General features: G+C 38.5%; 1 protein-coding gene across 2 annotated transcripts in view; it reads right to left on the reverse strand.

The window, feature by feature from the left end:
- Window positions 1-22,626, reverse strand: part of GALNT13 (polypeptide N-acetylgalactosaminyltransferase 13) — a 362,438-nt gene that overhangs the window by 167,554 nt on the left and 172,258 nt on the right. For both annotated transcript variants that reach the window (XM_050969250.1, XM_050969251.1), the window contains exons 4-6: window positions 12,862-13,028; window positions 10,449-10,656; window positions 7,681-7,851 (exon numbers count right to left, since the gene is read on the reverse strand). In XM_050969250.1, coding sequence (XP_050825207.1) covers window positions 7,681-7,851; window positions 10,449-10,656; window positions 12,862-13,028 — 546 coding nt within the window. The remainder of the gene's footprint in view (window positions 1-7,680; window positions 7,852-10,448; window positions 10,657-12,861; window positions 13,029-22,626) is intronic.

Genomic DNA, 22,626 nt, shown 5'->3' on the forward strand with positions numbered 1-22,626 from the left:
ACATTGTAGGCATGAAGACACAAGCTGCATTTAAACTGTTCTCAGCACAGACAGTATTCTGTTTCCTGAAGCATGATAATATGTTGGCACACTGACAGGAGGAGGAATGAACTTTCTCAAAGACACAGTGAGCTCTGCAGAGCACAAACAGTATGCAAAGCTATTTAAATATTAAGGAAGTAGTTCTGCTTAGCAAGAATATGAGATTTGGTTAACCCTCTCTCTCTCGTCATTTGGGCAGTCGTTGGATACAACAACCTGACAAAAGTGCATGGTTCAAAATTCCTTGTGTTTGTTACTCCATTTTAATTAATCACAGCTACATGTTGGATTGATGCCTGTAATTAGTTACATAAAGCTCTGATTTGTAATTCTTCCATTTTGTCATCTAGAGCTAAAAAAGAATAGTGGTTTGGAAGTTACTATAACTGCCTCTCAAACATGCTCCCATTGGCTTTTGATTTCACAACTCCTCCTAGTGTCCAGTATATCCTTTCAGCCAGTGGCTGCTACTTTTATAACCACCATGTTGGTTGCAATCATCAATGGAGTGAAATCAATGGCTGCCAGAGAAAATGTTGGAAGACAAAGGGATAGACACCCCTTGGTGTCCCAATGTGACCCAATGTGGCTGTAGTTTGAAGCCTGATGGCTGGAGCAAGCTACAAAGGGCCATACATGATCACACCTCCCACTTGCAGGGCAGAAGATCTACGTACTAGTGGGTCCTCCAGCCATACTCCTTCCATTCTTTACGCACAACCATGAAGGGAGCTCAGTTGGAGAAGGGTTCTGTGGCTGGCAGGGACTTTTCTCCTCTTATGTGCCTCTCTCCCATTACATAGCTTAACCCCACCGGTTCTGCAGCCTGAGGAATCTCTGTACTCACAGAAGAGGGGACTTTGTATGTCTCTATGTGTATGTATAAAAATAAAGCATTTTGAAAAGGTCCAACCTATTGCAGCTCTACTGGGCCTAAGGTTATTCCAGTGAAAGTCAATGGGAGTTTTGTCATTTACTTAACCCCAAAGTTTTTATCCTGCTCCCATTTAAGTAGGAGCTTAATTAAGACATATATTGATTGACAGTCCTTACATCTTATTCTATTTTAGATAAACAAAGCACCCTTTTAAAGGAAGTGTCCTGCAGTAACTTCCACAGGCTGCCTGGGCCCAGACAATATTTGGGTTCAAACATTGACGAATGATCAATCACAGTCCAGGTTTGATTTCTGCAAGAGAACAACTGATGGAAAAACCTTCAAAGGTGTAAAGATTCCAACTTGTTCTAGGGAGAATCCCCAAGTGCAATGCTTGTCTAAACTACTTTGGCTCTGGAAATCAATCTGTTCTTGGGGATTTCCTCTCTCTCTCCCCACCCTCTCCCTCCCTTTTCCCTCATTCTGTAATTTTAGTCACAGATTTTCCTCTTGGTGCTTTTGTTATAGACTAAAATAATTACATCTGTGGAAAAAACAAGATAACAACAAAGCCTGAGAAAAATGCAGCTAATTCTTCCTGAACTTTAGAAAAAGGTTCTGATTCGATTCTCTGTTTGAATTTTGGTAGAAAGTTGCTTGGTTGGTTCTTGTTATCCAAAAATGTTTCTTTGTCCCTGTGCAAACCTATAACCTTTACCTCTCTCCCCAGCTGAAAGAGAAATGGAGAATTTGTTTGGAATCATGAATAAAGTAACACAGCTTAGTAGATAGTGTAGAGGACAGCAGGTTGAGTGAGCTGGATTCTATTCCAGGTTGGCTGTGTGGTTTTAGGCAGGTCACTTACCATCTGTAAACTGGGGGTGGTAGCCACCTTTGTAAAAGTGCTAAGAGTTCTTTGGGTGAAATGCACCATATAAGTGCAAAATTATTGTTGGAGGAGACAATATACTGTGGTGACCTTATAAAAATCTAGCTAGGTAGACTTCCTGACTCTATGATGAGGAGGAAACAGGAAAAGGAACAAGGACACTGGAGCAGTGTTTTGGAAACAAAGGAGAAAAATATGGGATCAAAATAATATGGACACATTTGTGAAGAACAGTGACAGCAGTGACTGTACATCGGATCAGGATATTTTAATTTTGCTGTAACTGAATTCTGAATCTTTATTTGCTACACTAAGCATCACTAATTAATATAAAATAAAAGACTTATGAATTCCCACAGCTACTGTTCATTGTGGGTGATTTGTTTTTTAAAGCTATCTGACAGAGCTGCTTTTTCAGTTATAGTTTACACTAACAAAGTTCTCTTTACAACTGTATTGGATGACAATTATCTGTAGGCTTTTTACAACAGTCATTGAATTAATTAACCATTTGCCATAAATTTTAGAAACTCCAGCAAAGGCAGATATTTTTGTTGCTTCACCTCCCCAATCATCTTACAAAATTAAATTTCATAAAACAGTTTCTTGTAATTTCTAGGGCAAACAAAGCAAGTAAGTCTAGAGCTTATTTCCATCAACAGAAGAAAAAGAACCAGATAAATTCTATGGGTTAGAGTTTACAGTAAATTTCATGTTCAACTTATCAGGACTTATAGACACAAAATACAAGATGACTGAGCTCTGCTAAGACTTATCTTCATGAGCAAGTTGGGTGACTTATCACTGAATTATCCAGATCTTTCTTACTAAAGGTGGTAAAGATCTTTACGAAGCAACTCATATTTTATACTAGAGTGTATGCATGTTGCTACTGAATATAAAAAGGGAAAGGTAGGTGTGGACCAATATTAACTTATTATACTCTGGATAACATTCTTCTTTCAATTATGTATGTACAATTGCCCAAACTTTCAGTGTGCCTGTCATAAACAGATGGTTAAGGGTTAATGTCTCTTTTACCTGTAAAGGGTTAAAAAGCTCAGTGAACCTGGCTGACACCTGACTAGAGGACCAATGGGGGGACAAGATACTTTCAACTCTTGGTGGAGGGAAGTCTTTGTTTGTGCTGTTTGTTTTGTTCGTTGTTCGCTCTTGGGGCTAAGAGGGACCAGAGGTACACTCAGGTTTTCTCCAATCTTTCTGAATCAGTCTTTCATGTTTCAAAATTGTAAGTATAGCCAGGCAAGGCGAAATAGTCTTATGTTTGTTTTCTTAACTTGTAAATGTGTCTTTTGCTGGAAGGATTTTTACCTCTGTTTGCTGTAACTTTGAATCTCAGGCTGGGGGGGCGGGAAGTCCGTCTAGTCTATATGAATCTAAATACCTGTAAAGCATTTTCCATCCTGATTTTACAGAAATAATTTTTACTTTTTCTTTCTTTAATTAAAAGCTTTCTTTTTAAGAACCTGATTGATTTTTCCTTGTTTTGAAATCCAAGGAATTGAGTCTAAACTTACCAGGGATTGGTGGGGGGAAAAGGAAGGGAATGGTTAATTCCTCTTTGTTTTAAGATCCAAGGAGTTTGGATTTGTATAGCTTCCCAAGGCAACCCAGGGAGGGGAAAGTCTGGGGGGGGGGGAAGAAGGGGGGATGGTTTATTTCTCCTTGTTTTAAGACCCAAGGGGGTTGGGTCTTGGGTTCCCCAGGGAAGGTTTTGGGGGAACAGGAAGTGTGCCAAACACTATATTTTTGGCTGGTGGCAGCGTACCAGATCTAAGCTAGGAATTAAGCTTAGAAGTGATCATGCAGGTCCCCACTTTTTGGATGCTAAAGTTCAAAGTGGGGAAAAAACCCTTGACAGTGCCAAAGAGCAGAACTTGGATGCAATGACTCTTATACACACATTCAAGAAAACATATAAGTCAGTGGTGTTATATACACCTATTTAATCAGTTGGACAAAAAACCAGATCTAGATACACACTCACAGTACTTAACTCAGATGCTTGTAGAATGGGAAAATCAACCAGAAGAAATGGTTTGTTGCTAAGATTTGCAGTATGAGGGTCTTTTTTTTTTTTTTTTTTTTTTTTTTTTTTGAATCCCCAGTGGTTTCTGAAGTAGCAATGGTTCCCAAAAACACTTTAGGCTTGGCTAGAATATTGTATCATTTTCTTTTGGATTCAGACCTTGCTACTATTATCCATGTCTTTGACACCTCCAGGTTGATTTATTGCAGTGAGCTCCATATGAGGCTATGCTTTAAAAGCTGTTTGGAAATTGCAGATAGCATCAAACACAACAGATCACTAATTAAATGTTATTTCTTATAGGAAGTCCACTGTACCTGTGCTCAGGACATGCACTAGCTGCCTGCTGATTTCCAGTTTCATATGCTGTTTTGACTTATGAAAAAAAAAATAGGGTGAGAGTCCTGGCTACTTGAGACAGCCTTTCCCCCACATGGGACATCAGAGCAGCCATGCTCACCTGTGGTGTCTGAGCTAACATTAGTTTAAATAGGAGTAACTGGTGGTAGGAGTCCTTGATAAGAGGCCCTTGCCTCTGAAACTCACTTCTCCTGGTACATTGGGGCCTGGATCAGGTGGCCATCAAAACAAGCTGCAGGACTCACTTGTTATCCCAGTTTTTCCCCTAAGGCACAGGAAAGAGGGGATGGGGTGGATAATTGGGGAATATTTTGTTTTGAAGCTGGGGAGGATTTTACGCAGGTTAATGTTATTTTAATATAATTTTAACTTATTACAAATTCAACTGTTTGTGAATTTTCATACATGTCTAGGAGTTAATAATTTGTTTGTAAATCAAAATAAACCCACACACTATAATTTATGTAGTATCATTAGCCATGTGACACATTACTTTGCTCACTAATTATCTCCAACAGGCCTACTTTTAACATTTCAAGCAACCTCAGCTAAAAACAGAAAGCACCTGCCAAATAAGTGTCTGATTCTGTCTCTTCCCAGCCTCTTCAGGATTTTTATTTTAATAAAAGGAGTTTTTGAAATTAAAATCCATTGACTGGTTTTGGCTCAGGGCCAATCTATAAAATAATGTTAGATATCAGCAGTGAAGTCCTACACTGACCAGCCACCATACCAGAAAGTTTCTCACAAACACAAACATTTTCTCACTAAAGGAGTTGGTAACCACAGAGAGGAAAGCTGGTTCCAGCAGCATTTTTTGAATTTCTTGAAATTCCCCACAAGTCAGTGCTATTATTCAGAAGCTGGGAGAGTGGATAAGTCAAGCAAAGAGGTTAGGGTGATCAGATGTCCCAATTTTATAGGGACAGTCCCAGTTTTGGGGTCTTTTTCTTATATATGCTCCTATTACTCCCCACTCCCATCCTGATTTTTCACATTTGCTATCTGGAGGTTGACACACAAAGCACCACACAGGGATGTGAGGGAACAAAGAGCCAGTACAGAAGGAGGCATGGAGGATGGCACCACCAGGTGAGGAGGAAGAGAAGCTGAGCCAGTAGGGGCACTGGTAAGAATTAACTCTTGGGATTTTACATAAACATCTCAGCATTAGTGAAACAGCTATTGAGGGGCTTTGCAGATGATAGCAGTAAAATTTGACCCAAGGGGAAGATAGTTTCCTTGCTTGTGGTGTATTTCCCTCACCATTCTAATTTTGCTCTTTGGGACAATATTTGCTCGAGGCCAGTCCATCAATAGCTCTGTGTGTGTGTATATTATATACTGTACAGTATGTATACACTTCTAGAACATTTCTGTGGAATACCTTTTAAACTACAAACACGTAATTTACAAGTCCACATTATGGGCCAGAATCTCCAGCTGAGTTATAGCCCTTCTGCACCATGTAGGTGCTACAAAAGGAGCTATAATCCGGCTGCAACCGCAGAAGAGAGAATTCACCTAACAGAGGCACACCTGCACTGCAGTCAGGCCCTGAACCTCTGGTCTCCACACCCTCTTCCTGGGGAGGAGGTACTGGTACATTATGGATGGGGATGGCACCTGGTTGAGCTCTGCTCTGCCACCGTACTCCTCTACTGCTGTAGGATCCATAAAAGATCCATCACTGGCACTGCTAGTGCTGCCAAGAAGCATCTCGACATAGCTTTGGGGCTGGAAGTAGCTCCAAGAATCACAGAGCCAGAATCAGCTCCCTGACAGCCATCCCCGAGTCCATGCCACACCCAGCCACACTGGAAAGCATTAAGCCCTAAATGTGAAGCAAGGCTAACATTTACAGTGGTAATTATTTTAAAAGTCAGCATTTATCACCTATGGTACCCATGGTCTGTTTCCTTACACTAGAAATAGGAATAATTGTGGTATCCCCAATAGCATGTTGTGGTAATTATCAAAAACTGCTGGCAGTTTAAATAGGACCATTATATACTGTCCAGCATCCAATTCCCCAAAGCAATTTCCAAACAGAATCTGGCACTTGCTTTCTAGTCAAAGACTTAAGAGCCATATCCTGGACCCCTTAAAGCTTGAGAGGCAACCAGCATGGAGGAGTCGCCAGGTGGTACAGAGCAGTGATAGCCGGCCCTACCCCTCCTCTCCTGGCCCTGGCATAACGGTCTAGTCAATGCACTGGCTATTCTGAAGAATAGACCCTTGGAGGTTGGCTGCAGCAAGGTGCAGTTCAGACTCAGATTGAGGGGACAGAAAGGTGTCAGAAAGCCACCTTTGACCCTCCCCCTCTCAGCTGTGCAAAAGCATTTAATCCTTATATTCTACACACCAAGATTCTGCAGATTTCCTAATAAATAAGTGGAAGAAAAGATGGTTCCTGATAACTTCATTGTCAAGCAGAAATATATTAAAAAATCTAAACCCATAAAACCCCAAAACTCTGAAGAACATAGAATTATAGATTTCTGCCCTTCCAGACATACATAATTATGAAAATTTCTTTTATTATCCATTGTCTTGTCTGGCTGCATTGTGAACTATTTCAGCCTGAGCTGGCTCTCTCTTTATCTGCCTGTTACACACTGTCATGGGACATGAAGTTGGGGAAATTCTCAATCCAGCATTATGCCTCGGACATGTTTGAAAATCATTATTTCAGCTTTTCAGTACTTTCAGTAACTATCATGAGGACCATTATAGCTATTAGAGTTGAGCAAATAATCCATAGCAAATAATTTAGTCAATGAATGTCACTTTTTTTTTCTGTTCACAAATTTTCTGCAAGTTTCTCAAATGTGTTAAAATGAGTCACCAAATACTTTTTGTGACTAATTCTTAGTCTGTAGATCATTCATGAGCAATTCATTGACAGTAGTCAATACTGGAATGGGAGATATGTTTGTTAGATTTGATAGGACATGTACTGTAGGTAGCAATTCTATTCCCTGTCTAGAAGAGCATGAATTTTAGAATCAAGTTTCTAGGGAAAATATTTGAATTTTACAAGTTCAGAAGTTATTCTCCACAAGTACTTTCTAATATTAGCTTAAAATTCATAAAAACAATGAATATGCTAGCCAATAAACTTCTTCACAAGAATATTTGAAGAAAATTAATACAAAGTGGACAAACACATCGAAACAAATTCATTTTTTATTTGATTGACTACTCACAGAAGAACTTTAAGGCATTTGCTCAATCCTGATAACTATATTGCAGTGCTATGAATAGGGGAGAAAATGGTCTTCTATTGTTTTCATCTAAAAGGTGTGCCACACCTTTATGCTCTCTGGTTATGAATACAGTTTAATTTCAGTAAAGTATTAATATTAAAAATGATTACCCGCAAAGAAAACACTACAGTGCTCACAATTATGCAATTTAGTTAAAGATATTACAGTAGCATCCTTTGCCCAGTTTCCTTACCTTACAGGCAAGGCTCTGTCTCCTTTCCTTCTGTCCATCTCTCTCTGAGGAACAGGATACCAGCGAAAATTAAGCTTCCAGTTAAACCCTCCGTATGTCATGTCTGACCCAGCCATGTATTCAAATGTATCGTCACTGATCACATCAATGATTGGACAGACAACAGTTTTTCTATAAGAAAAAAAGTACTTTTTAAAATAAGAAATTTCCATTTTAATGCATATTAATATGCTAGAGATCCCTTTCTGTTGTGGCTTCTCTGCATACAAATCAAGACTCACTCTACAGTTCTTATTTGGAAACAAGTTTGTACAAAATTAATTTTCTAGTTGTCAGATTTTTTTTTTGCAAACCCTTTTCCCCCCCATTTCTGTTTACATGGGCTTGCACTCCCTGAGTTTCACTCCAAGTTTAGTCTCCCAACTTCAAATCACAGCCCAGCTTTAAGCTACCAGATTTCAGGACTAGCTTATGGTAACCAAGTAGGGGGTCTCCACAGTTTCCATCCAAATGCATTAAGTTGGTGCAGGTTGGTCAAAAATTGATCTAGGTTCACTCAAACCTCAGCAAATCTGTCATGACTTTGGAATAAAACTGAAATGTTTCATTAAGGTTTCAGTTTTCATTTCATCACTTACTCTGTACAAATATTTTTCTGGGGCTTTTGTACATATTTCCATTGCTCAATATTCCATAATAGAGTGATTTAATTGACTTTCAAGCTGATGTCCATGTTAACAAAACACCAGCTCAGAAGGCCAAACATGGTACAGACTATGTGTATTTGCTTGAAACTATGCAGAGTAACAACTTGTTTCTCTGTGCCCTCTGTATCAGTATATCAGTGTCCTCTGTATCAGGCACAGGCTAAAGAGAAACTCTATAACTGAGCCAGACAGATTTTGAAATACACCTAAATTTTGCTGCTATTGTGCCAAGCTGACCTCTGTACCACATAGCTTTAACTTTTCTGCAACAGGTGCCATATGTCATTTTATCCCCAGTGAGATAGCTTTTCTCTTTGCTATGCTTGATGTTTTATCAGTTCATAATTTGTAACATTGTTTATAACATACGGGTCACAGCGTAAACTGTAAAAATCCCCTATACAATAGTGAAACATTAGAAGAAGATGCAATTAGAGCACCACAATTTAAAAGATTGTGTATTTCCCTAACACTCCAATAACAGCTGCATACAAATTATTGTAAACAATTAGTAAAGCATATTATATTAAACTGCAACCGTGAGGGTACAACAGTCAGCTTTCTTTCATGCCTCTTGTGCATTTGTGATCTTCTCTCTCTCACACACAAAAGATTATCTTTAAATTGGTTTGGTTCAGACACAGGTGATTTCATCATCTCCTAGCACTTGAGGTCGCTGAGATGATGATGCTGGGGGAAGGCCATCAAATGAGAAGCAGCAAGCTTAGATGCACTACACAGTGAGTTATGAAGCCTTGACACCCCCTCTCCCCTCAGCAAACACCAGGTCAGACTGCTGATTCCTATCCCCATGCACAGACATCCCTGTCCTTCAAGCAAGCAGGGACAATGCTGCATTGTTTACCCCAAGAGTAAAACTGAACTGATATTGTAAATTTTCTCCATTCCTTTGCTCCCCACATATCTGAACAGTTCCTGCCCATCTCCTTTCCCTATACCCTCTCCTCTGTAGAGACACACTCCACATAAACTCCATATCCCTTCTCTACACATAGGAAAAAACACTCCTTTGTTGTTGTTGCAGCATTCAATTGATGCAGTGAAGCCAATTTCCTCCAACGCATAGCCCTGTCCCCCCAGTTGTAATGGAAACTCTAACACATCTGCCCTCCTCCCCACAGTGACCCATCATCCTTCAAACACAGGAGACACTCCACCCATCTTTAACCCCAGCAGCTGCTGAAGTAACTGGTTGCTGTTGCCCCTCTGCTTTCTGGATCACTCAGGGAACATTTGTGGAGACCTCTTGCAGTCCATCTGCTTCACAAATAGAGGCAAAGAGTCTTTTTTGGCCTTGAACACAACAGTGTTTGTAGATAGGTAGGCAGGCAAGCAGGTATTATTACTCTCACTCACACACACACACACACACACGAGTTGCTTCCTCAACATAAAACACAAGTGTATGGAATTTGCTTTTTAAAGCAATAGCAAAAAGTGATGATAGCAAGGCTTTGGGGCTCTGATTTCTAGTTTTGACTGGGGATTCACTTACGCACATAAACTGAGCAGGTACACATTGCACCATCTACTTGGAAGACAGGATAAGCATAAATTCCAATTGCTTGTGAGCTCACAAAAGGAGAACAGATGGGGCCAGTGGAGGAATGCATTGCATACACAAGCACTCATGACCAAACAAAGGTGGCAGGTTAGTTTGCCAGCCAAAGACTGGATTGATGCCACAGAAATCAAAGGCTTCATTTATTAACTATTATTACCAGCCTCAGTAACAGAGACCCTGTAGGAATAAAGATACAATAACTATTTAAGCATCTTAACCCGATAAAAATATTTATTGAGAAATTAATTTGGGGCACAACTGTAAGAGAAAAAGTGCTGAACCGTTTGTTTAAACTAAAAGATGCTGTCAGGTTGATGACTTGTTTTCAGTGTGTTCAGGCCAAAGAAGATTCTTTTTATAGCCAAGATATAATCACACTGAAAATAAAGAGTTGTAATGGAAACTCTGACAGACCCTTAACTAGAGCAGTGTAGCAGGCATTGTCATCATGCAGAAGAACGTATATCCATCCTTACCTGTCTTCCTTTATTCTTGCCAGGAGGGGCTCAAGCCAGCCTAAAGTGCATTCACAGTGTGCATCCAGGAAAGTTATGACCTTGCCCTTAGAAGCTGCTGCTCCTCTGAGCCGAGCACGGATCAGTCCTGACCGTTGTTCCATCCTAATAATTTTTACTGGCACTTCCAAATTTTTCACATAATTTTCTAAGGAGGCTTTCAGAAAATCTGCCAAATGCAATTTAAAAATACAAGAAAAACTTTTGTTCAAACTAGATTCAGCAGTCAGGGATGATTCAAAATAGAACAGTAATAGATCATAGTGGTCACTTGGAGTAATTCTTGGACAATATTTGGTTTGAGCATTGGCCCAGGGTTGTGAGTTCAATCCTTGAGGGGCCATTTAGGGAACTGGGGTTAAACAAAAAAAATACTGTCTGGGAATTTGTCCTGCTTTGAGCAGGGGGTTGGATTAGATGATCTCCTGAGGTCCCTTCCAACCCTGATATTCTATGATTCTATGAATATTGAAAGACCAAAGGTCCTGAAAGCACAATTCAGGAAATACAGACATCTTTGTCAATTTTCTGAAGAATGAGAGATAAGTTTCCAGGTCATGGAGGCTTAACATTAGGACACTGCTCACATTCCAGGATTGCAATATAGTTCTGGTTAAATGGGTCCCATGAGAAGACCATGCAAATAAAAGATTTCAAGTGGAAAAGATTATGATTAATTTCCTATTTATAGCACTGGTCAGTCAAAGCTGAGTGTAAATTCAATCCAGAAATGTGTACTTTGATTAAATATATGTTTTTGCTATTTTGTTGTAGAGTCTAAGTTTAGTTTTCAAATAAATCCACTTTTAATAAGCTTCTTCAGCAGTCTGGGAGCTTCTATAACATACCATTTCCCTGTGTATGAGGGTCCTGTTAAGTACTTTGACACCGTGCTTCTCTTTGATATCTAATTTGGAAGAGAGCAACAAAAAGTCCAGGGAAAAACCCAGGGCAGTGGAAGCAAGATAGAGTGAAGCCAGTGCAACATACTTCTCCCTCCCCAAAACCCCTTAGTAACAGCTGCACATTGTGAGCATGAGTGAGAGAGAGTGCGATTCCCCTCTATTCTCTGAAACAGGGATATGTAGTTGGGTAGCCATGTGGATGTTAATGCTACTTAGGGCAGCACTAAACATCAGCTCTGTACCTGCAATCCCTCCAAGGGCACACCTCACAGAGTAGAGGATGCCAGTAAGGGAGCCATACTGCATGGGGGGAAGTTTTCAGTCACAAAAAAGGCTTTTGACCACTTTAATATTTTGGAAGGGGAAACATGCTAAAAATGTGTAACTGGAGAAAGCTAAAAAAAATTCAGTTGCTTCACGTGTCAAAATAATTGCACAGCCCTGCGCCTGATATAATGTGACAGCTATATAATGCTGAACATGATATGATGCTGTAGCTAATCAGTGAATTAAAAGAGACAGTACCTTTCATACTGTGCAATAAGCTTCAAATTCCCCTGCGTTTCTTTTTAAAACCGCTGCAGATATAGGACAGTAACGCACCTGCCTATGGTAAAACCTCGATAAGAAGGCTCAGGAAAATCTTTGAGGTGCATCTTGCAGTATTTGCTGAAGGTTTCCCTCAGGGGATAGGTTTTGGAACCCATAGAGAAATCAGGCAACACAGCTTCCAAATCCTGCACTCCTCATGATGCAGTGCTGTGCAAACATTTTGACATCCAAAGCAAATACACTGACGTTTTTGGCTTTTCACCAGTTCCATTATGTTAGCATTTTTTTATTTCTAAAACATTAACATTGTCAAAAGCAGTTTTTGTTACTGAAAACTGCTTTTTCTACCCTCAAATAGTTTTTAAACCAGTAATTGAGGCTATATGAAACTCGGGCACAAAATAAATTAAAAACAAAAAACAAAGAGTAATCTGAGAAAACTGTTCAAGCTTCTGAAATTCAAGCAAGTTTAAACCTCAAGGGTGAGTCATTTTCCTTGTTAGGAGAGAAGTGAACGACAGAGACATAGGACACTACATTCTTCATGATATTCTTTATCGGAAATATTGGCAGAGCTCTCACAAATCTCTCTGTAAACATTAAATTCCAGTCAGAATATTTGTCAATTACTGCTACAGTAACGTCCATGTCTTAGCACCTTCCCAAATTCTTTATGACTAGTTGTCCAACATGGTCACTGAAAAACACCATTATTACTGAGCTACTTAATCCAGGAAACAATCAAAACTGCGCCTCTCTGGACTTGGGGGTCAAATTCATTACTGGTTAAAACTCCATTGATTTACAATCCCTGCTGCAGGGTTCTCAAAATGTGACACTAACAAAATATGTACATTTTAAATCTACCAAATTATTTATTATAACTATCCATAAGAAAATTAGAGCAAGGGTTATACCTCTTTCACTGGCATCATCCACCAAGATAACCTCAGAAAGCAGATAGTGTGGGGATCGGTTTATAACACTGTAAACAGTTCGAAGCAAAGTACTCCAGGCTTCATTATGGAATACTATAACTACACTTGTATTTGGAAGTTCATCAGGGTAGACTTTTGTCTTGCATCTGCCAAACAGAAAAAAGATAAGATAATCTTTTTATAAATTCATTCTATAGTGCTATGTAACAAGATGACAGGTTATCAAGTTCTGGAAATTGAGCTTCAAGATTGCTGGACAGCTCATTGTTCAGTAGGATATGAATCTCTCTAGATTCTCCCTCCCTCCATCCATGCCCCCCTCAAAAAACGAAGCAAAAACAAACAAACAAAAAATCACACAGATTCTCAGGCATTGGATTTTGAATACTGTATTCTGGATAGGAAAAATGATCAGCAAAAAGACTACAGCTGCAAATAAAATTTTGTACCAGATTTCCCAAATGAAGAATTAGCATTTACATCCAAGAAATAATGCAGTGCACACGCGCGCGCACACACACACACACACACAAAAAACACATGTGATGACCCGACCCCTCAAGTCCTACAGCTTGGATAAAATGAGACCCAGCACTGAGCAACACTGGAAGTTTCTTAAAACTAAAACCTAAAAATGAATATTTTTCAAAAAACTCCAGTTTGTCCATTATACAGAAGGATGGAATTAAAACCTGTTATCTCCATCCTGTAAAATTGGGGGTGGGGGGTCACATAATGGAACCCTAAATACCAACCACTCCTGATTTGAGTAAAGAAAATTCACCTGAGGCGTTTTGCAAAACCCAAATCAAAATACAGTCTCCTCACCCCATCTCTAATATGTGCACTTCACGTGCACGGGCAGATATTATAATACCAACAGTACTTGTCATCAAAGCCAAGACTCTTCATTCTAATATTTTCAGTATTGCTACTTAAAAAAATCTTTTAGATATATTGATAAATGTCTGCTAAACTTAAAGTCATTTTATGGCTCTATTTTCATCTTTGTGATCCCAATTTCAAGAAAGCATTTAAACACATGCTTCCCTGCAAGTTCAATGCTTACCTACAGGAATCACCCATCTCTAATTGGGCAGGATAGTCCCAAAATGTACATTGCAAGTCCCAGGCTGAATGACTCTGGGACAGCATTTGTTCTGAATTCCTTGCGTTGCCCATCTGTGCCTGCCTGAGGCTCAGGGGCAGTGCCAGCCTCTTCCTGGTGGTGGAGGACAGGGGCTGAGGTGAGCCTTTGGCCCCCCACTTGCCACAAGGTCCTGCCCCGTGGTCCTCCTCTTGCCTGCAAGGCCCTGCCCCTGGTCAGGGGGCGGGGCTCCTGCATGTGTCCCATTTTTTGCATTTTGAAAAACTGGTCACCCTATGCTTACCTGTCCCAAAGCCTATACATGGTAATGATTTTTACTATAGATAAGCTAAGAACATGTTAATACATTCCTCTTTAAATATTTTCTTTGAAATGTTTTAAATCTGAAAATTTATGTTAACTGATGTTACAAGCAGATAAACTCTTTTGTAGTCTACTGGCCTTTTCTGATTTGTTGTGCTATAATTCTCACACAAGAGCTCTGTGGTCCATAATATTTTAATACTCACCATGCTGCAGAAAATCAGTACAACTAAGACTGTATGTTGTGCTGTCTCTCTAATATTTACATTAGGTTAGTCAGTCAAGTTACTTTTTGATTTAGGAGTCAGAAGAATGACAGAATTAGGGCACTGAAGAAACATTATATGGTCCATGTACTTTCCCCCACACTTATCATAACAAAACTCTCTGTAAAACTTTCTATTGTTTCACTGATATGAAAACTTACATAAAACAGAGTCACAATGACAACCTTCAAAATTTAAGGGTGACATTTCCAGGTATGAAATATAGAAAAAAATCTATTAGTCTGCTGGTTTCCATATTATAGTCACAGATCCATAATGTGTTCTAGAAAGCAGAGCAAAGAACCTCTCGATTGCTTGTCTTATCCATGCGGTACTTCTTGCCCATTACTGCAGGAGAGTAAAACCAGAAGCCTTGTGAAAATAAGCAGCTCTTCTGCCAGGTGAGCTTCAAAAGGAATCTCCTCCCAGCTGAGCCAGCAAGAATCATGCTAAATTTGTATCAGCTGGAAACTGTTCTTTGCAGATTTTATAGCTAAGTGTAATTTGGAAGCAATCACCGAGGAAGTTAGTCAAACAACACGGCCTTACAGCAGCAAGCTATTCATTTGCTTAATGAGCTTTAAAATCCAAGGAGAAAGGTGGTACATATTAGTCCATGTTTTCCTAAATACTGTGGGGACCTAATTAACTATACACTTGGGCATCGATTATGATTTACATTTACAGGGTTCGTGAAAAAAATGGCTTTATATATTATCATCTGAGGGGATGGTGGTAGTTTAGTTAGAGTAATCCAAAGAAATGTGAGCAAAGTAAGGCAGCATCTCAGAAAGGGAACGTTGTTTCCTCTGCAAAAAATGGTTTCTTAAAAACATATGATGTTCAGTTGTCCCCTGAAGATATATTGTGGACAAAGCCGATAACTAAATTCAGTCAGTGAAGTATGAAATGAAGGATTCCAATGCAAAGAACAGCATTACTTTAACAACCAATGCCCTCACAATGTAATGTCATAGCTGAAGGGGTTATTTTGGTACTGTTTATTTCTTTTACCTTTTTCTGATATTGTTATACATTTTTTATTATTTCAGTAATGATTGGTATTTGATTTTAAACAAAAAAAGACTAGATTAAAACTACTTGAAGCAAAGCATTAAAATTAGATTGTATAGTCTAAAATATTTTCATCATGATACTATAATGGCAAAAGCAATAAGAAAAACATATCCGTGTTTTTATAGATTGCCCTCATGGAGATGGATATTTATTTGAAGGATTTTTCTCTTCCACGTTTTTAACACTTTTACAGTATATATCCCATCCGCTAAACATTCAGCTTGTAGAATTATACAGCATTAGCCAGGATCATAAACAACTCTTTTACTATTAATTATTATTCTAAAAGATATGCTTTAGCTCAACTAGAAATTACTGAGTGAGGTCCTCTAGCCTGCGTTATAGCCAAAATGTTTTTAAAAGGATATATATTATGTCCGTTTATGTTGTAAAATGTTAAAGCTAACTAAAAATTTCAAATTTCTTTCCCAAGCACAAGCAAATTCCATAAAAGTGTATTACCCTCAACATGTGTACATAAATCTGCTTTTAAACTTCATTTTGTTTTAATTTTTATATGATTTTCTTTTGTGTTGTGTTTAAAAAAATTGGTTATTAAAGTTTGTGTTTGAAAATATTTACAAAAACAATATTAATTGCTATAACAAACAAATTAACAAAAACTTAAATAAAAATTCTATTTGTTAGTCTCTTGCTAAAACCAAGTGTTGGGGGCAGGGAGCAGAGCAATAAGTCATCTCAGAAGATTGTGAGTATCTGTCTTAGCAATCAAGCACTACCTTTATTAAGGAAGTAAAAATGGATTTCTTTATGTAAAAACTGAAAAACCATCTATGACAGGTACATTTGTATGTGGTAAAAACAACTGAGAAAACCAGGACAAAAAATGTATTTTAATAAAAGAATAAAAAGAGAAATAATTAAAATATAGAAAACCAGGTCATGCTTCTGTTACAGGCTATATAAAAGCATTGTGTGTGTCATCAGTTACTATTATATTGGACATAAACTAAGTTAATCTGTGTATAAATTCGGGTTACAGAAAACAAGAGAAATGTGGAAACTTATGTTAACCAATTTAAGTGGTATAAGGGTGCATCCCACAGATTGGAGACACCAGAGTATATCAGTACATAGTGCAGAAACATCTGGATGTAGATAGGAAAAAAGATAAACCTACATATAAACTGGTCAACTACATTCCAACCTATCATGTATGTAAAAGTCAAGTATGCAATCATCTATATAGACATTACAATGGCCTAAGGTAAAACAGGGCTAATGTAATGGTTTGACTGCTACATTCACAACTGGGACTTTGATCAGTAATGTATAATTTATGCATACAGCTGTCATTTTGAATCTTTCTTACTGAATATGGCTGAAATCTGTCGTGTATTACAATTATATAATTTCTTGTTACACAAAGCAGACAAAATGACATTGCTAAACTGTTTAAAGCACACACAGAAATTAACAAATGAATGAATGAATCACAGAAAACAATAAGAAAGCAAAGAAAAACACATAAGTAGAGAAATTATGTGCATGTGAAAGTGATCATTCGCTTTCCAGATCAGCTCATTCTGGGTAACTCCCATGAACAAATTCTGAAGTGCACCAAGTGATGTGCTGGGATTTGTTGACATCTGAATTTCTCACTAGAGACTAAATTAAAACTACCCAATTCATTTAATTTAGGATACTTGATTTCAGTGCAAGTCATAAAGGCTGATACTTTGCCTAAGGTGCAGCATTAAATCATAATTTGCAATGTATCATTAGTTGTCATTTAGAAAACAGGTAGCTGCCATTAAAGCACTCAGAGGAGTTTTTAGTCCACTATGGATTATAAAATTCGTCTCTGGGCTTTCCTCTCTGCAATACAGAGGGGAACACAAGGGAATAAAAAGGGGAAGAAATACCCTACACAAACCAGTGATTCTGTAACACATTTAACCCTTCTCTGCTTTCCTCTGCACTAGCATGAGTTTGAAGTTCTAAGTTTAGGAGTGAGGGCAGTGTATTTACTTGGCATCAGCATTGCTAGTCCCAAGCATTCAAAAAATCACAAGTCAGGCCCCCAAATCTTGACTTTTTCCAAATAAAAAATATCTTAGGTTTTCTAGTTTCTGAGTCTTTACAGTGCACTCAGGACAATTTTTTTTCTAAGCTTTGCAGACACGAAGGCTAGCCACTTACTTCTTTAGTGAAAGAAAGTTTGCATGCAATCTCTTGACTCCAGCAGCTGGGACTTTAAGGAAAACACTAAATATCATATAGCATCACTATGGTATACTCTCTGCAAACACCAATAGAATTTCTGAGCAGAAATCCAGCTGATATTTAATGCTGTATTAACTTTCCTCCAAAGCCTCTATTCCCAGTCAGAGCGGGACAGTACACAACTATGAGGAGTGAGAGAAAACCAGAGACAGCCAGGAGAGGGTAAGTCTTCTGCATGGCTGGAGTTTGCTTTTCTCACAGATCCTGAGTCTTAAGGTGAGCCTGCTATGCACCTCTCTACAGGGTTTCCAACCCACTTTTCTGTTGGGAGCACATGTAGGAAACTCCAGAAAGTAAACCTTTCAGAGTGTTCAAGCTAGATTCGTGTTTGTACATCCTGCAAGGCTTATCAGGAGGGGATTGTGGGTGCAGTTGCATGGAACAATATAGCCTTAATACTTATTTCTTTTAACAATATTTTTCTTGGTCTATCTCTATTTATTGTATAAGTTAAGACCCAGTTCACTGAAAAATTCTTACATCAAAGTATGGCAAAGGATCCAACACTTTTGCAAAGCAGAGACATTCATAACTCTTTGAGCCAACTATAAAAGAGACTCTGCTTTATGCATTTGCAAAATTTGCATACATAAACAGTCATTTGTGCCAGCACATTAGATAACTGCACAGGTGACTACATGATTTACACTTATAATGACCTCTGTTTTGGTCACCTGCATGATTTAAATACTAGGAACTTCAGCATCACAGCACAAACATCTACAACTTGAGCTAAATAACGAACATCAGCCATGAGCAAAAAATCAGGGAATGCTTACAGGATGGAGGACTCTATCCTGGGAAGCAGCGACTCTGAAAAAGATTTGAGTGTCATGGTGGATAATCAGATCAACATGATCTTCCAGCATGACAGAGTGACCAAAAGAGTTAATGCAATTCTGGAATGCATAAACAGGGGAATCTTCAGCAGGGGTAGAGTAGAGAGGTTATTTTATCTGTGTATTTGACACTGGTGTGATCGCAGCTAGAATACTGTGTCCAGTTCTGGTGTCCACAATTCAAGAAAGATATTGATAAATTAGAGACGGTTCAGAGAAGAGCCATGGGAATATTAGAAAACGTACCTTATAGTGATAAGCTCAAAGAGTTCAGTCTATTTAGTTTAACAAAGAGAAGCTTAAGAGGTGGTGATTACAGTCTGTATGTATGTATATGAGGGACAGATATTTAACAGGCTCTTCAATCCAGCAGAGAAGAGTGTAGCATGATTCAATGGCTGGAAGTTGAAGCTAGACAAATTCAGGGTATGTCTACATCTACAATTTTGCAGCGCTGGTTGTTACAGCTGTATTAGTACAGCTGTATAGGGCCAGCGCTGCAGAGTGGCCACACTTACAGCAACCAGCGCTGCAAGTGGTGTTAGATGTGGCCACACTGCAGCGCTGTTGGGCGGCTTCAAGGGGGGTTCGGGGAACGCGAGAGCAAACCGGGGAAGGAGACCAGCTTCGCCGCGGTTTGCTCTCGCGTTCCCCAAACCCCCCTGCAAACCGCAGGGAAGGAGACCTGCTTGCTCGGGGGTACGGGGAACGCGAGAGCAAACCAGGGAAGGAGACCAGCTTCCCCGCGGTTTGCTCTCGCGTTCCCCGGACCCCCCCTGCAAACCGCAGGGAAAGAGACCTGCTTGAAGGAGAGGCTTCCTCAGGTATGCTGGGATACCTGCTTATTCCACGGAGGTCAAGAAAAGCGCTGGTAAGTGTCTACACTTGATTACCAGCGCTGGATCACCAGCGCTGGATCCTCTACACCCGAGACAAAACGGGAGTACGGCCAGCGCTGCAAACAGGGAGTTGCAGCGCTGGTGATGCCTTGCAGATGTGTACACCTCCTAAGTTGCAGCGCTGTAACCCCCTCACCAGCGCTGCAACTTTGTGATGTAGATAAGCCCTCAGACTGGAAATAAGGCATAAATTGTTTTACAGTGAGAGTAATTAACTACCCGAACAATTTACCAAGAGTTGTGCTGAATTCTCCATTACTGACAGTTTTTAAATCAAGATTGGATGTTTTTCTAAAAGATCTGCTCTAGGAATTACTTTGGGGAAGATCTCCGGCCTGTGCATTAAAGCTGTGGTTCTCAACCAGGGGTATGTGTACCCTGGCGATATGCAGAGGTCTTCCAAGTGGTACATAATCACATCTAGGCATTTAAACATTTGCCTAGTTTTACAACAGGCTACATAAAGGAACTAGCAAAATCTGTACAAACTAAAATTTCATAAGGAGACTGTCTTGTTTATACTGCTCTACATACTATATACTGAAATGTAAGTACAATATTTATATTCCAATTGATTTTATAATTATATGGTAAAAGTGAGAAAGCAAGCACACTATGACGGAAAAATTGCTGTGACACTTTTGTATTTTTATGTCTGATTTTGTAAGCAAGTAGGTTTTAAGCAAGGTGAAACTTGGGGGTACGCAAGACAAATCAGACTCTTGAAAGAGGTACAGTAGTCTGGAAAGGCTGAGAGCCACTATATTATACAAAGTCTTTCTAGATTATCACAATCTGGCCTTGGAATCTAAGAGTCTATAAGCCTGTTGTGGTAGTACGAAATCACTAGAGAAGGATCTTAAACAAATTTATAATTTATTGCATGACACTAACTGATAGTCATTATAATCTTTTAGCTGTTTGAAGTCCTATGTGAATTAAGTTTGGTGTTCTTAGTATCATTCCCAATGTACGTCACACAAGTCATCACAGCTAGTCATTCAAGTGATTTTCCAGAGCACATCACAAAAGCCACCATCCAAATTGCCAATAACTATAATGCACAACAAAGAAGGCATGGAGATTGAATTATGCTTGAGTCTAGTGCAGTTGAGGCTGGTTCCTATGAGAAGCTTGTGCTGTCACCGCCTACACTAAACTTGTTTGGTGGATAAACTAGGACTGATTAGTTTACAGCACACACACTTTCATAAGTATTAAATTCACTTTTAAAAAATTAAAGAAAAACAGTAACATTACACACACAGTGGGAGTATAATCATTAATCTTGTTCTTACTGTAATTCACATTTTCAGTTAACAGAAGTGCAACAGAAAATTACCACAATCTATAATAAAAGACGCAAACTGTTCTAGAAAATAAAATTCAGACAAGTGACATACTTGATAATTTTCAGGTAATATTTTCATCCCAAATACATGAATATAACCATTTGTGAATGACACACATTCAATGAAAAATGTAATTACTTTATATTTTAAAAAACTTGCTTCCAGATGACCAAAGTACTGTTCTAAGACTTACATAAACAAATGTAACCAACCTGTGTGGAGTTTTTATATAACTATTAAAGAGAAAATTTAAATAATATATGAAGATAACAGTATAAAAAGATATAGGGCATTCTAAGGTAAAGTTGCATGTACAGGTATTTCAGCATACAAAGTTCTTCTTGCAATGTACAGATAGTAATGTTGCCAAGTAATAAAAGCTAAAAGACCCAACCATGATTCCCTGTTCTCAAGGGGTTGTTACACAAATAATGTTGTTCTGAAGTGGACATTATTACTTTCCCTCACTAAACTGAAATAACCATTCACTATCATGGAACCATAAATGGCAGCCAGACTTCAAAATGTTTGTTCTTGGTATTTGTGGCAGGTTAACTTTTCCAATTACTACCACCTGCCAGATGGTATAATATATAATGCAACACACATGTCCAACAGAGTTAGAGATGTCACCAAATAAGGAGTTATGGGACATTGTTAGGGCACAGAATTTCAGGTGAAGGGAAAAATATTTTCAGAATGGTTTTCTACAACTGCTTAGAATCCTGGAGTTTTAAAAATTTACCAGTCCTGCAACAAGGGAGTATCTTTCTTACAAGAACGCAAGAATAAATTGGTAAACTCTACCTGTCTTTCAGTGTACAGTTTCAAGGTTCATGGGCTCAAAAGTACTGAGTATCACCCACAGCTCGAGGTTAAACTCCATTAATCTCTGTAGTTCTCCTTTAACAATGTCGTAATTCTGAACAGTTTATCATTTGATTTAATGACATTTTACTCAGTTGGTACTATATATAGATGTGCAGAAGTTAAAGACCTTTCACTTTATATTACTGAAATGATTAAAAGATTCATGCTGTATTTTTTCCTATTTAAAGGTGCACCACATCAAAATAGCGATGAATAACTCAACTGCTATTGCTCCTGTAATTATAAACACAAAGGAACCATTCTCTGCCTTCTCCAGGTCATTTACAATCCATTCTAATGGCTATAAATATACTAGTGATTGAAATGTTTTCCTAAAAACATCATTTTTGTTTGTATAGTTGTCAGATGTATAGTTGCAACTGCTCTAGACATTTATATTAGATATGTTGCAGTATTAAGACCAAATCTAAAGTGTGTTAAACATCCGTAGTTTAGATGACTTCTTGGATTTTTGCATGGTAATTTATTTGTTACCCCTTATTGCTCTACAGAAACAAAATAACAGTAATTAAAAGTAAAAAGGTAAAATACTTTAATACTGATCCTTTGTATGCTTCCTATATGTAAGATCTGTTGAATTTACTACACAGTGAATAAAATGTTTAATGAATCTTGCAAAATTGCTGATATTTTATGTTTCATAGTTAAAATTTATACACATTTGGGGCAATTTTACCACCCTCTACTGCATTTTTGAAGAAACATAGAATGAAGAAAATCTCTTTCTATGACTATTCAGAAAAATAATATGATTCAGGAAAT

This window comes from Gopherus flavomarginatus, chromosome 10 (genome assembly GCF_025201925.1).
Source record: "Gopherus flavomarginatus isolate rGopFla2 chromosome 10, rGopFla2.mat.asm, whole genome shotgun sequence".
Taxonomy (NCBI): domain Eukaryota; kingdom Metazoa; phylum Chordata; order Testudines; family Testudinidae; genus Gopherus; species Gopherus flavomarginatus.